Source organism: Nycticebus coucang, chromosome 12 (genome assembly GCF_027406575.1).
Source record: "Nycticebus coucang isolate mNycCou1 chromosome 12, mNycCou1.pri, whole genome shotgun sequence".
NCBI classification, from domain to species: Eukaryota; Metazoa; Chordata; class Mammalia; order Primates; family Lorisidae; genus Nycticebus; species Nycticebus coucang.
The window spans coordinates 98,634,349-98,645,565 of NC_069791.1; the positions used below are offsets into that span (position 1 = coordinate 98,634,349).

At 52.6% G+C, this 11,217-nt stretch overlaps 1 protein-coding gene across 17 annotated transcripts in view; it reads left to right on the forward strand.

Annotated features, from left to right (window-relative positions):
- Nucleotides 1-11,217, forward strand: part of TSC2 (TSC complex subunit 2) — a 37,677-nt gene that overhangs the window by 15,039 nt on the left and 11,421 nt on the right. For all 17 annotated transcript variants that reach the window (XM_053557693.1, XM_053557711.1, XM_053557698.1 and 14 more), the window contains 9 exons: nt 4,543-4,665; nt 5,732-5,838; nt 6,000-6,150; nt 7,225-7,347; nt 8,042-8,176; nt 9,366-9,555; nt 10,283-10,376; nt 10,513-10,615; nt 10,776-10,870. In XM_053557693.1, the coding sequence (XP_053413668.1) occupies nt 4,543-4,665; nt 5,732-5,838; nt 6,000-6,150; nt 7,225-7,347; nt 8,042-8,176; nt 9,366-9,555; nt 10,283-10,376; nt 10,513-10,615; nt 10,776-10,870 (1,121 nt within the window). The remainder of the gene's footprint in view (nt 1-4,542; nt 4,666-5,731; nt 5,839-5,999; nt 6,151-7,224; nt 7,348-8,041; nt 8,177-9,365; nt 9,556-10,282; nt 10,377-10,512; nt 10,616-10,775; nt 10,871-11,217) is intronic.

The following is an 11,217-nucleotide window of genomic DNA, read 5'->3' on the forward strand; positions in this document are numbered from 1 at the left end:
CTGCATCTTGTTAGAGCATGCTGGTCAGGTGTGCCTCTCTTGAGCTTGCAGAGGACGTGATGGTTATAGCAGGGGTGCAGGGGCCAGGCCCTGACCAGAGCAGGTCTCTGCAGAAGCTCCTGAATTGGGGCAGAACTGCATCATGTCCACAGTGAGGTGCTTCGCTGGCTCCTGCTGTGGCAATGAGGGGGGAAAGGTGGCCATCCACTCTGCCTATACTGTAATCTGTAGGTCATACAAGTTCAAGGTTACAGCGAACACGTCAGTGGTTTGTCAGGGTATTCACAGAGCTCTGCAGGCATTACCAGACCCTTTTGCAGCATCTTCGTCATTCTAGAAGAGACCCGACACCCACAGCAGTCATTCCTCACATGCCATTGCTCTCTACCCCGGTAAACACCATCCACTTCCTGTCTATATGGATTTGCCTATTTTGGAGATTTCATAGAAATGGAATCATGTAACATGTGATCTTTTGTGTCTGTATTATTTCAATCAGAATAGTATTTTCCAGCCTCACCCATGCTGTAGCACGAGTCAGTGCTTCATTCCTTTCCATGGCTGGATAGCGTTTTATTATATGGATGGGCTATGTTTTGTTTTTCCATTTGTCCACTGAAGGACATTTGGACATGTCCACCATTTGGCTATTGTGAATAGTGCTGCTGTGAACATTGTTGTACAGTTGTATGGACCTGTGATTTTTTTTTTTTTTTCCTTTTTTGAGACAGAGCCTCAAGCTGTCGCCCTGGGTCGAGTGCTGTGGCATCTCTCGTCACAGCAACTTCAAACTCCTGGGCTCAAGCGATTCTCCTGACTCTGCCTCCCAAGTAGCTGGGACTACAGGCGCCCGCCACAACGCCCGACTGTTTTTTGGTTGCAGCTCTCGTTGTTTGGCGGGCCCAGGCTGGATTCAAACCCGCCAGCTCAGGTATATGTGGCTGGTGCCTTAGCCGCTTGAGCCATAGGCGCTGAGCCAAGGACCTGTGATTTTTTTTTTTTTTTGTAGAGACAGAGTCTCACTTTACTGCCCTCGATAGAGTGCTGTGGCATCACACGGCTCACAGCAACTTCCAGCTCTTGGGCTTATGTGATTCTCTTGCCTCAGCCTCCCGAGCAGCTGGGACTACAGGCACCCGCCACAACGCCCGGCTATTTTTTTTGTTGTTGCAGTTTGGCCGAGTCTGGGTTTGAACCCACCACCCTCGGTATATGGGGCCGGCGCCCTACTCACTTAGCCACAGGCACCGCCCTGGACCTGTGATTTTTTTTTTGTTGTTGTCGTCGTTTTGAGATAGGATCTCAGTCACTCTGGGTAGAGTGCCATGGTGTCATAGCTCATAGCAACCTCAAACTCTTGGGTTCAAGGGATTCTCTTCCCTCAATCTCCTGAATAGCAGGTACTACAGGCGCCCCCCACAATGCCTGGCTAGTTTTCTAGACATGGGGTCTTGCTCTAGCTTAGGATCATCTTGAACTCCTGAGCTCAGGCAATTCACCTCCCTCGGCCTCCCAGAGTGGTAGGATTTGGGCCTGTGTTTTAGTTTCTCTTGGGTCTGTATCTGGGAGTGGATTTGCTGAGTCATTTGTTAAGTCTGCATTTAATGTGAGGAGCTGCCAGGCTGTCTTCTGCTGGGGCTATACCATTTACATCCTTACCAGCCATGTACAAGGGTTCTGATTTCTCTACTAAAGAGAAATTCTTGTCGGGCGGCGCCAGTGGCTCAGTGGGTAGGGCGCCGGCCCCATATACTGAGAGTGGCAGGTTCAAACCCAGCCCCGGCCAAACTGCAACAAAAAAAAAAAAAGAGAGAGAGAAATTCTTGTTCTCAACAGCATTGCTTTTCTGTTTCTTTGACTATAGCCCTCCTAGTGGGTATGAGGTGGTATCTCCCTGTGCTTTTGATTGTTATTTCCCTGATGAGTGACAATCCACACGAAGTGAGGATCGCTTCGTGTGCTGTTGGCCATTTGTACATCTTTGAAGAAAGGTCTGTTCAGACCCCTTGCCTAATTTTTTTTTTTTTTTTGTAGAGACAGAGTTTCACGTTATTGCCCTCGGTAGAGTGCCGTGGCGTCACACAGCTCACAGCAGCCTCCAACTCCTGGGCTTAAGCGATTCTCCTGCCTCAGCCTCCCGAGTAGCTGGGACTACAGGCGCCTGCCACAACGCCCGGCTATTTTTTTGTTGCAGTTTGGCCGGGGCTGGGTTTGAACCCGCCACCCTCGGCATATGGGGCCGGCGCCCTGCTCACTGAGCCACAGGCGCTGCCCTCCCTTGCCTAATTTTTAATTGTCTCAGGAGTTCTCCTCTGCACTCTGAGGAGAGGATTGAGTGAGGATTGAGGCTGAGGCAAGAGGATTGAGTGATGTCAAGAGTTCAAGACCAGCCTAAACAAGAGTGAGACCCCGTGTCTTCTAAGAACAGAAGATATTTTGTGATCACCTTTTAGCCAGGTGTGGTGTTTTGTTTTGTTTTTGAGACAGTCTCACTTTGTTGCCCTTGGAAGAGTACTGTGGCCTCATAGTTCATGGTAACCGCAAAGTCTTGGGCTCAAGTGATTCTCTTGCCTCAGCCTCCCAAGTAGCTGGGACTACAGGTGCTGGCCACAATGCCCAGATATTTTTAGAAATGAGTATCTCTCTGGCTCAGGCTGGTCTCAAACCTGGGAGTTCAGGCAATCCACCTGCCTCAGCCTCCCAAGTGCTAGGATTACAGGCATGAGCCACCGTGCCTGGCCCCTAGGTGTGGTGTTGTGTGCCTATAGTCCCAGCTACTTGGAATATGAGGCGGAAGGATTGCTTGAACCTAGGAGTTTGAGGTTTCTGTGAGCTATGATGATGCCACAGCATTCTATGCAGGGTGACAGAGTGAGACTGTCTCAAAAAAAACAAAAACGGGGCGGCACCTGTGGCTCAGTGAGTAGGGTGCCAGCCCCATATACTGAGGGCGGCAGGTTCAAACCCGGCCCTGGCCAAACTGCAACAACAAAAAAAATAGCCAGGCATTGTGGCGGTCTCCTGTCGTCCCAACTACTCGGGAGGCTGAGGCAAGAGAATCGCCTGAGCCCAGGAGTTGGAGGTTGCTGTGAGCTGTGGGATGCCACGGTACTCTACCAAAAGCAATAAAGTGAGACTCTGTCTCTAAATAAATAAATAATAAAACAAAAAGTAAAAAAAAAAAAAAATGAAACATAAGTCATAGAAAATATATGTACTAAAAAAATGTGTACTATTTATAAAATGGAAGTGGACCGGGCGGCGCCTGTGCTCAGTTGGTAAGGCGCCAGCCCTATATACCGAGGGTGGTGAGTTCAAACCCGGCCCTGGCCAAACTGCAACCAAAAAATAGCCGGGCGTTGTGGCAGGCGCCTGTAGTCCCAGCTATTTGGGAGGCTGAGGCAAGAGAATCGCTTAAGCCCAGGAGTTGGAGGTTGCTATGTGATGCCACGGCACTCTACTGAGGGCCATAAAGTGAGACTCTGTCTCTACAAAAAAAAAAAAAAAAAAATGGAAGTGGACCATCACAAAGGCCTTCATTGTCTTTGTGTTGAGTAGGCTGAGGAGGAGGAGGGGTTTGTCTTGCTATCTCAGGGCTGGCAGAGACAGAAGAAAATCTATGCATAAGTGGACGAGCATAGTACAAACTGGTGTTCAGGGGTCAACTTTGTATCTGTTTTGTTAACAGTGGATTACAGTGAAGAGTTAGCAGCATAAACATGGTGAAAAGTTCAATTGCCTCCTTCCTTCCTTCCTTCCTACTGAAAGGACTAACCAGAGCAGCAGCTGTTCCATACCCCCCATGTACTCTCCTGGAACAGCTTGTGCACCCCTGTGCACTGTGTTAAACCCTCACCCACTTTGTTTTTGTTCAAGTCAGGGATAATGCTTTCATATTATGTGTTTTGAGATAAGGAGAAATAACTTTTTTCTTTTAAAAGAATAACAATAAGTTATTTAGGCATCACGACTTACCTCCAAGGTGCAGAGTACCACAAGGGTCCCTGGGGCTGTGGCTAGGTCCCTCCTGCCTTTCCCTGGCCTTGCAGCCCCCAGTCTGCTCCCACAACCCCCAAGGTTGCTGGTAGTACTGAGGGTTCTCACCCTGTCTTCACCTATTGGGGAGAACCCCTTGGCCTTGTCAGGATGGGGAAGGTAAGGACTCCCAATAGGGGTGAGAGCCCACACCTGGGGCGTGATGTGCCACCCCCTTGCCTCCTACCCTCACACTCTCTTTCAGCACCTGCAAACCTGGTTCTATGCTTTTGTTGTGTAGTATTCCATGGGTAGTTTTTTCTAATTTATTGATCATTCTCTGCTGATGAAAGGGACATATAGTTGTTTTTTATTTTTTGCTGTTATGGAGAGATGATGCCCTTTCGGTGGGATTGTTGAGTGAGAGGGTGGTGCCTTCAGAAGCTTAGAAGATACTGCCATTTGCCCTCCAGGAATCCGTGCTGGTCCCCCTCCTCCCCAGGCACCTGGTGCCATCTCCCCAGCCCTTGCCTCTGCCTTGTGGTTATCAGGCCCCTCTGTCTGCAGACCAAGCTGTATACCCTGCCTGCCAGTCATGCCATGCGTGTGTATGAGACTCTCGTCAGCCACCTCCAGCTCCACTACAAGCACAGCTACACTCTGCCCATTGCTAGCAGCATCCGACTTCAGGTGAGTGGGCCAGTGAGGGCAGGCAATCGCCTGGGGGCTCAGCGGCTGCCTTAGTCTTGGTGGATGTGGTGCCAGGATTCTGGATAAGGGTCTTCAGCAGACTGTGCCCTCCCCAGGACCTGTAGCCCTTCCCTCTGCATGCAGCCTATGTGCTTTGTACTCATCACTAAGGCACATGGTGGCCTGGATTGGGGGCAGAAAAAAGGAAACATGTTGACTTCTAGGGTGGCCTATGCCTCTCTGCTCCTGCTGCTGCAGAATCTGGGCTGAGACAGGCCAGGGTGGGCTGCAGTGGGGACAAGCTGCTCTGATGGACATTGCACCAGGCTGAACAGGGGTCACTGTGAAGTAGCCCCTAATATTGCAAAGCCCAGCTTAGTCTATAATTGGAGGAAGTGGCCAGGCATGGTGGCTCACATGCCTATAATCCTAGCCCTCTGGGAGGCTGAGGTGGGTGGATTGCCTGAGCTCAGGAGTTCAAGACCAGCCTGAGCCAGAGTGAGACCTTGTCTCTAAAAAAAAAAAAAAAAAAGCTGGGTGTTGTGGTGGGCGCCTGTAGTCCCAGCTGCTTGGGAAGCTGAGGCAAGAGAATTGCTCAAGCCTAACAGTTTGAGGTTGCTGTGAGCTGTGATGCCACAGCACTCTAGCAAGGGTGACAAGTGAGATTCCCCCCCAAATATATATAATATGTATGTATATATATATTAAAAAATGGAGGAAATGATAGGTCCTAAGCAGAGCTTTGCTTTCTTGCATTTGGCTCTGTGTGGAGGAGCAGGGTGCCTGTCCTCTCCATTCTGGTGCAGGCCTAGCTGCTGTGGAAATGTCAGGGCTCCATGGGCTCTGAGGGAGGAGGCTGTGGTTGCCCACTGGGGAGTTAGAGCTCTGGTGTTGCCAGGACAGAGCCGGTGTCTATGTGAAGTTGGGATGTGCTTGTGTTAGCAGGCAGCCTTTCTGAACATCACGTGGTGTTGGGTACACATGTCTGGGTGGTGGGTAGTGCCTGCCTGCCCTGGGCCTGGCATGTTCCTGGCTCTGTGGGGTTTCAAGTTCTCTTCCTTTACAGGCCTTTGACTTCTTGCTGCAGCTGCGGGCTGACTCTCTGCACCGCCTTGGCCTGCCCAGCAAAGATGGGGGCGTGAGATTCAGTCCCTACTGCCTCTGTGACTGCATGTGCGTGGGGTGGTGGTGGAGCTATGTGCTCTCCACCCTTCCTCGGGGTGGTTGTGTGTCTGAGGGATGGTCTCCAAAGGGGCTGGGGCTGGCAGTGACCATGGTGCCAAAAAGTGGCAGAGGGGCTGGGCAGCAACTGCTTCTTACACTCGCTTTTCCAGGGAGCCTGAGAGAGGCCCTGAGAAGAAGGCCAGTGGTCCCCTTTCGCCTCCCACAGGGCCACCTGGCCCAGGGTCTACAGGCCCTGCTGTGCGGCTGGGCTACCTGCCCTACTCTCTGCTCTTCCGAGTCCTGTTGCAGTGTTTGAAACAGGTGAGGTGGATCCAGCCCTCTCTTTTAGGTGACATGGGGCCTCAACGGGTGCTGCCAAAGGGTGTCACCTTCTTTTAACAAACATAATTCTTATGGGTTACACTGGCGACCTTGGGAGCTGTGCTGGTTGTTTGCCCCAAGGATCTATAGCTTCTATAACTGGGCCTTGGATGGAGTTGAGGAGGCATTCCTGCCTCTGCAAAATGGTTTTGACAGTAAGACTCAAATGTGTGAACAGTTATGGGTAACTAACTATAGGCTGGGGTGTGCCTCCTAGGCAGGGTCACACAGGCTGTAGGGGGTGCTGTCACATCTGGTTGTGGCATCTGCTGGGACAACTGAAGTTAATCTTGAAAGGTGAGGAAGGTTGGGGCAGGAGTGAGCAAAGCCCAGAGGCAGGGTGGGTGCAGGTTTGTGCACAGCAGGAGGTAGGCGGGGCCAGAGGGGGCAGGGTCAGCTGGAGGCAGGTCTGGGGTCTCCCAGGAATCTCAGAGTCTTAGGCCTCCATGTCCGAGGTGGACCTGTGCAGAGCTTTAAGGACCCACTGCCGCTGGTTCGGCTCTGGGCTGTGGTTCCTTTTTTGTGTCTGTCCTATTGCCCTGGCCTTGGGTCAACTTTGGTGCTGTCTGCTTTTTCCTTTTTAGCTATTATAATAGCTTTTTTCTGTTACATCTTTATTATAACAGAAGAAATTGAGCTGGTGCTTGGGCAGGCATCTGTTAGGGAACCCTTGGTTTCAATGCTATGGGCCAGTGGTCACTGGGTCCCCATTTACCACTGGGTGAATGAGGAGAGGATGAGGCTGGGTTTGTGGCAGCCCTAAGTTGGGCTAAGAGGAAGGAGGAGGCATCCCCTGCTTGTGGGCCTCCCGACCAGCCCTTCCTTTGCAGGGCTATCCAGAGGTGAACTTCCTTTAAGCACATGTTTCAGGGGCAGAAGGGCAGGGCTGGCCAGTCCCTCTTGTGTTGAGAACAGGGTCTAGGGACCTTGTAGCCACAAACGCTAAACTTCCCCCTTACGTCTCCAGGGTGTAGAAGGCCCTGTCCTCTCTTTCACCTCCTCCCCTGCTTCCAGGAGACTGACTGGAAGGTGCTGAAGTTGGTCCTCAGCAAGCTGCCTGAGTCGCTGCGCTACAAGGTCCTCATCTTCACCTCTCCCTGCAGCGTGGACCAACTGTCTTCTGCCCTTTGCTCCATGGTAACGCCCACTGGATTGTGCCTCTGGGACTAGGTGGAGGTTGCTAGCATGAGTCACAAGAACATCAGAGATTGGCGGCGCCCCTAGCTCAGTGGGTAGAGCGCCGGCCACATATACCAAGGCTGGCGGGTTCGAACCCTCAGGGGCCAGCTAAAACAACAATGACAACTGCAACAAAAAAATAGCTGGACATTGTGGTAGGCGCCTGTAGTCCCAGCTACTTGGGAGGGTGAGGCAAAAGAATCGCTTAAGCCCAAGCGTTGAGGTTGCTGTGAGCTGTGACGCCATGGCACTCTACCCAGGGCGACAGCTTAAGACTCTGTCTCAAAAAATAAAAGTAAAAATAAAAAGGACACTACGGACCCCTGCTCTCTCGCACACAGCATGTTGGACAAAAATTAGTGGTCTCTAGTCAAGGCCTGGAGTCCACACATCACTTAGTGTGACCATCCCTGACTGCTCATGTCCTGATGGCAGTCCCATGACGTTTGAAGGGCATCTCCTGCCTGCCTTTCCGTAGAGTGTCACTGGGTGGGGACTTCCCCTTCTCTGGAAAGGTAAACCTTTACCAGCAAGGAAGTGGGAAAGCCTCTATGACCCTGGACCCCTCCTTTCCTGGGCCTCCCAGCATCCTCCTGCCACCTGGGTGACCCAGCCGTTAAGAGGGCCTCCACATCTGGGTCTTGGTCTTTAGCTTTCAGGCCCAAAGACCCTTGAACGGCTACGAGGCACCCCAGAAGGGTTCTCTAGAACTGACCTGCATTTGGCTGTGGTTCCAGTGCTGACTGCGTTAATCTCTTACCATAACTACTTGGACAAAACCAAACAGGTATATGATGGTGGAGGGACAGGTGAGCTGTATAGTTCCTACGGTTTGAAAGCCTATCCCTTGAGACACATGGACACAGCATTTTCATCTTCATGAACTGGCTAATCAGCCACATCTGCGTGAGCTGGCTTTGCCCCACCACATGGCGTCTGAGTCCATGCTGGCTGGCCGAGCCCAGAATCCCAGGTGTCTGCTGGTGCTTCTCAGTTCTTTTTGGTGGTCTGGGCTTTATCATAGCCTTTGACTCTGTCCCTCTCCTTACCTCCCTCAATCAGCTTTGGGGTAGGTGGCCAAGCTGGTCAGCAGAGCTGGACCAATTTTGAGACACAGGACAGGTGTTGGGCCTGGGGCCCCGGCTCTCACCTCCCTGTGCATCTGTCGCCAGGTGCAGAAAGTATAGAGACCTCTTCCCTTTACCCCTACGCTGCCGCCATCATTCTTAGTGTCCCATCTCATTGCCTCTGGCATGAACCCTCACTGATGAGGAAACTAAAGTCTTAGAAAGGTCAGGCACCCATTCAAGGTCATAAACAGCCAGGAGTAGGGCTTAGGCTCAGGCTTGATCCTGTCTTTGCCCCAGAATCTAGCTCCCGATAGTGGTGTTTGGGAGCTGACATGGGACTTCGTGTCTCTCGGGCTACCACTCCATCAGGGGCACTCCAGCCGCTATGTGGCTCATCCTGTTTCTCATGGGCTGGGCCCCAAAGGGTCAACTAGCCATGCTGGACTTAGGGTTTTCTGAGGGTCTCCTGGGTCCAAAGTATTTCTTGAGTAGTGGGGCTGGCTTTAGGAGGGCAAAACTGTTCTTAGGGCATTGAACACACAGGTTATGCCTTGAGCCATGACTTATCTATTGCCGTCTTCATGAGGATGTTGCCCAGGGTTGGTATGGGGCTTGGTTGCCTTACTACATCAGGTAGCACCTTCCTTTGCAATGAGGCCAGCCAATTAGGGGCCCCCAAACCAAGGATATGACAGTCCCAGCATGTATAGTTTCCATGGTAGGCCGGGGAGCTGGGGCTATGTTGGCCAGCGGGTGGTTAGGACACACCTGACTAGGGCAGCCTGTTACTCAGTGTTAGACACCCTTCCCCCTCAACCTCTATGGGGCATGCCAGGATAAGTGAGGCCCTGGGGGAATCCTTGGCGTGCTAGAGTGGCTGCCCCTGAGGTGTCCTGTCTCTTGCAGCGTGAGATGGTTTATTGCCTGGAGCAAGGCCTCATCTACCGCTGTGCTGGCCAGTGTGTGGTGGCCTTGTCTATCTGCAGTGTGGAGATGCCTGACATCATCATCAAAGCACTGCCTGTCCTGGTTGTGAAGCTCACTCACATCTCGGCCACAGCCAGCATGGCCATCCCACTGCTGGAGTTCCTATCCAGTGAGTCTGTGGCCTACAACTTCCTGCCTTGGCAGCCCATGCTGACTTCTCTGACGTCTTGTGACTTCTCAGGCCTCCTTGGGAGCCTGGGCCTCAGCCTTGAGAGCTTTCCTTCCTCTCATCCCCTCAGCGTTAGTTTAAATGTCCCTCCTCTGAGAAGCCTCCCAATGTCCAGCCTCTGTGGCTGGCCTGGCTCTCCCATGGCCTCCCCTATCCCTCAGAGCACGTGTAGTATGGGGGTCCTCTGACTCTTCTGTGCTTGTCACTGTCTCTCTAGGTTCGGACTTCCAGAGGCTATGCCCCTTTTTCCCCATGCCCTGGAAGGCACAGGCCCACAGTTGTCCAGGGAAGAGAGAAGAGGATTGGCCTAGCACTTTATGTACAGGGCCAGGGAGAAATTTTCTTGTGGGCTACATGTGGGCTCTTTTACCTCATCTTTTTGTTTTGTTTACATTGCTTTAAAAATACAAGAACCATTTGTAGCTCATGGGTCATGCAAATGCAGGCCACAGCTGTGTTTGTCCTGGGAGCCATGTGTACCAGCCTAGGGAATAGAGAGCTGAGGCCAGGTCCAGGGTACATTTGGATGGCTATGGCCCTCCCTCTTTGTAGAAGCCCCTCCCCAGAGACACATAGGACCCTGGCATTGCCAGCCCTGCTGTAGCCACAAGCTGTCCTCAGGGGCGTCGTCCTGGGTCCCCCTTACTGGCTGTCTTTGTTGCTGCAGCACTGGCTAGGCTGCCGCACCTGTACAGGAACTTTGCTGCGGAGCAGTATGCAAGTGTGTTTGCCATCTCCCTGCCATACACCAACCCCTCCAAGTAAGTGCTGGCCACCCCAGAGGCCCTGCCCTTCCTAGCATAGCCCAAGCTGAGTCTCTTGGGGCAGAAAACCACAGTGGCCTCTGTTCCCTGTGTCTCTGGTGCCACGATGGAGCCAGTCCCATTCTTGTCTCAGGTTCAATCAGTACATCGTGTGCCTGGCCCACCACGTCATAGCCATGTGGTTCATTAGGTGCCGCCTGCCCTTCCGGAAAGATTTTGTCAATTTCATCACTAAGGTAGGCCTGGGAGCCAGTCAAGTCCTTGTCCTTAGGGCTGGGACTCACCCTGCCCTTAGCTGTGTGTGGCTGGGGCAGGGTACTCCAGGGGCTCTGCTGGGCCTATTGCACAGACAGCATCCCCACAGCCCCTCACAGCTCAGGTCTGCCCCTCTGCCAGGGCTTGCGCTCCAATGTCCTCCTGTCTTTTGATGACACTCCTGAGAAGGACAGCTTCAGAGCACGGAGCACCAGTCTCAATGAAAGGCCCAAAAGGTACGGGTTATCCTTGGGTATGCCTGGTGCTAGGCTATGACCTAGGACAATGTGTTATGTGCAAGCTGGGGTCTGTGAGGCAAGGCAGGGCTGGGCCTGCAAGAGCTGCCAGCATCCCACACTCACTTGCCAGGCAGGCCCATTGTGACCTGGGGGTCTGGCCCACCTGCGCCTCAAGTGCTCATTCATGCCCTTGGGGTCATGGTGCTATCTGTAGGCATCTGGGTTTGGGTGTCTCTCAGAGTCAGGATCATACCAGGGCAGGCTGTGACCCAGCCTGGGTCCTCTGGCCCCTGTGGTGGGCCCAGCCTTACCCGGAGATGCCCATCTTCCTGCAGAGCCCCTTC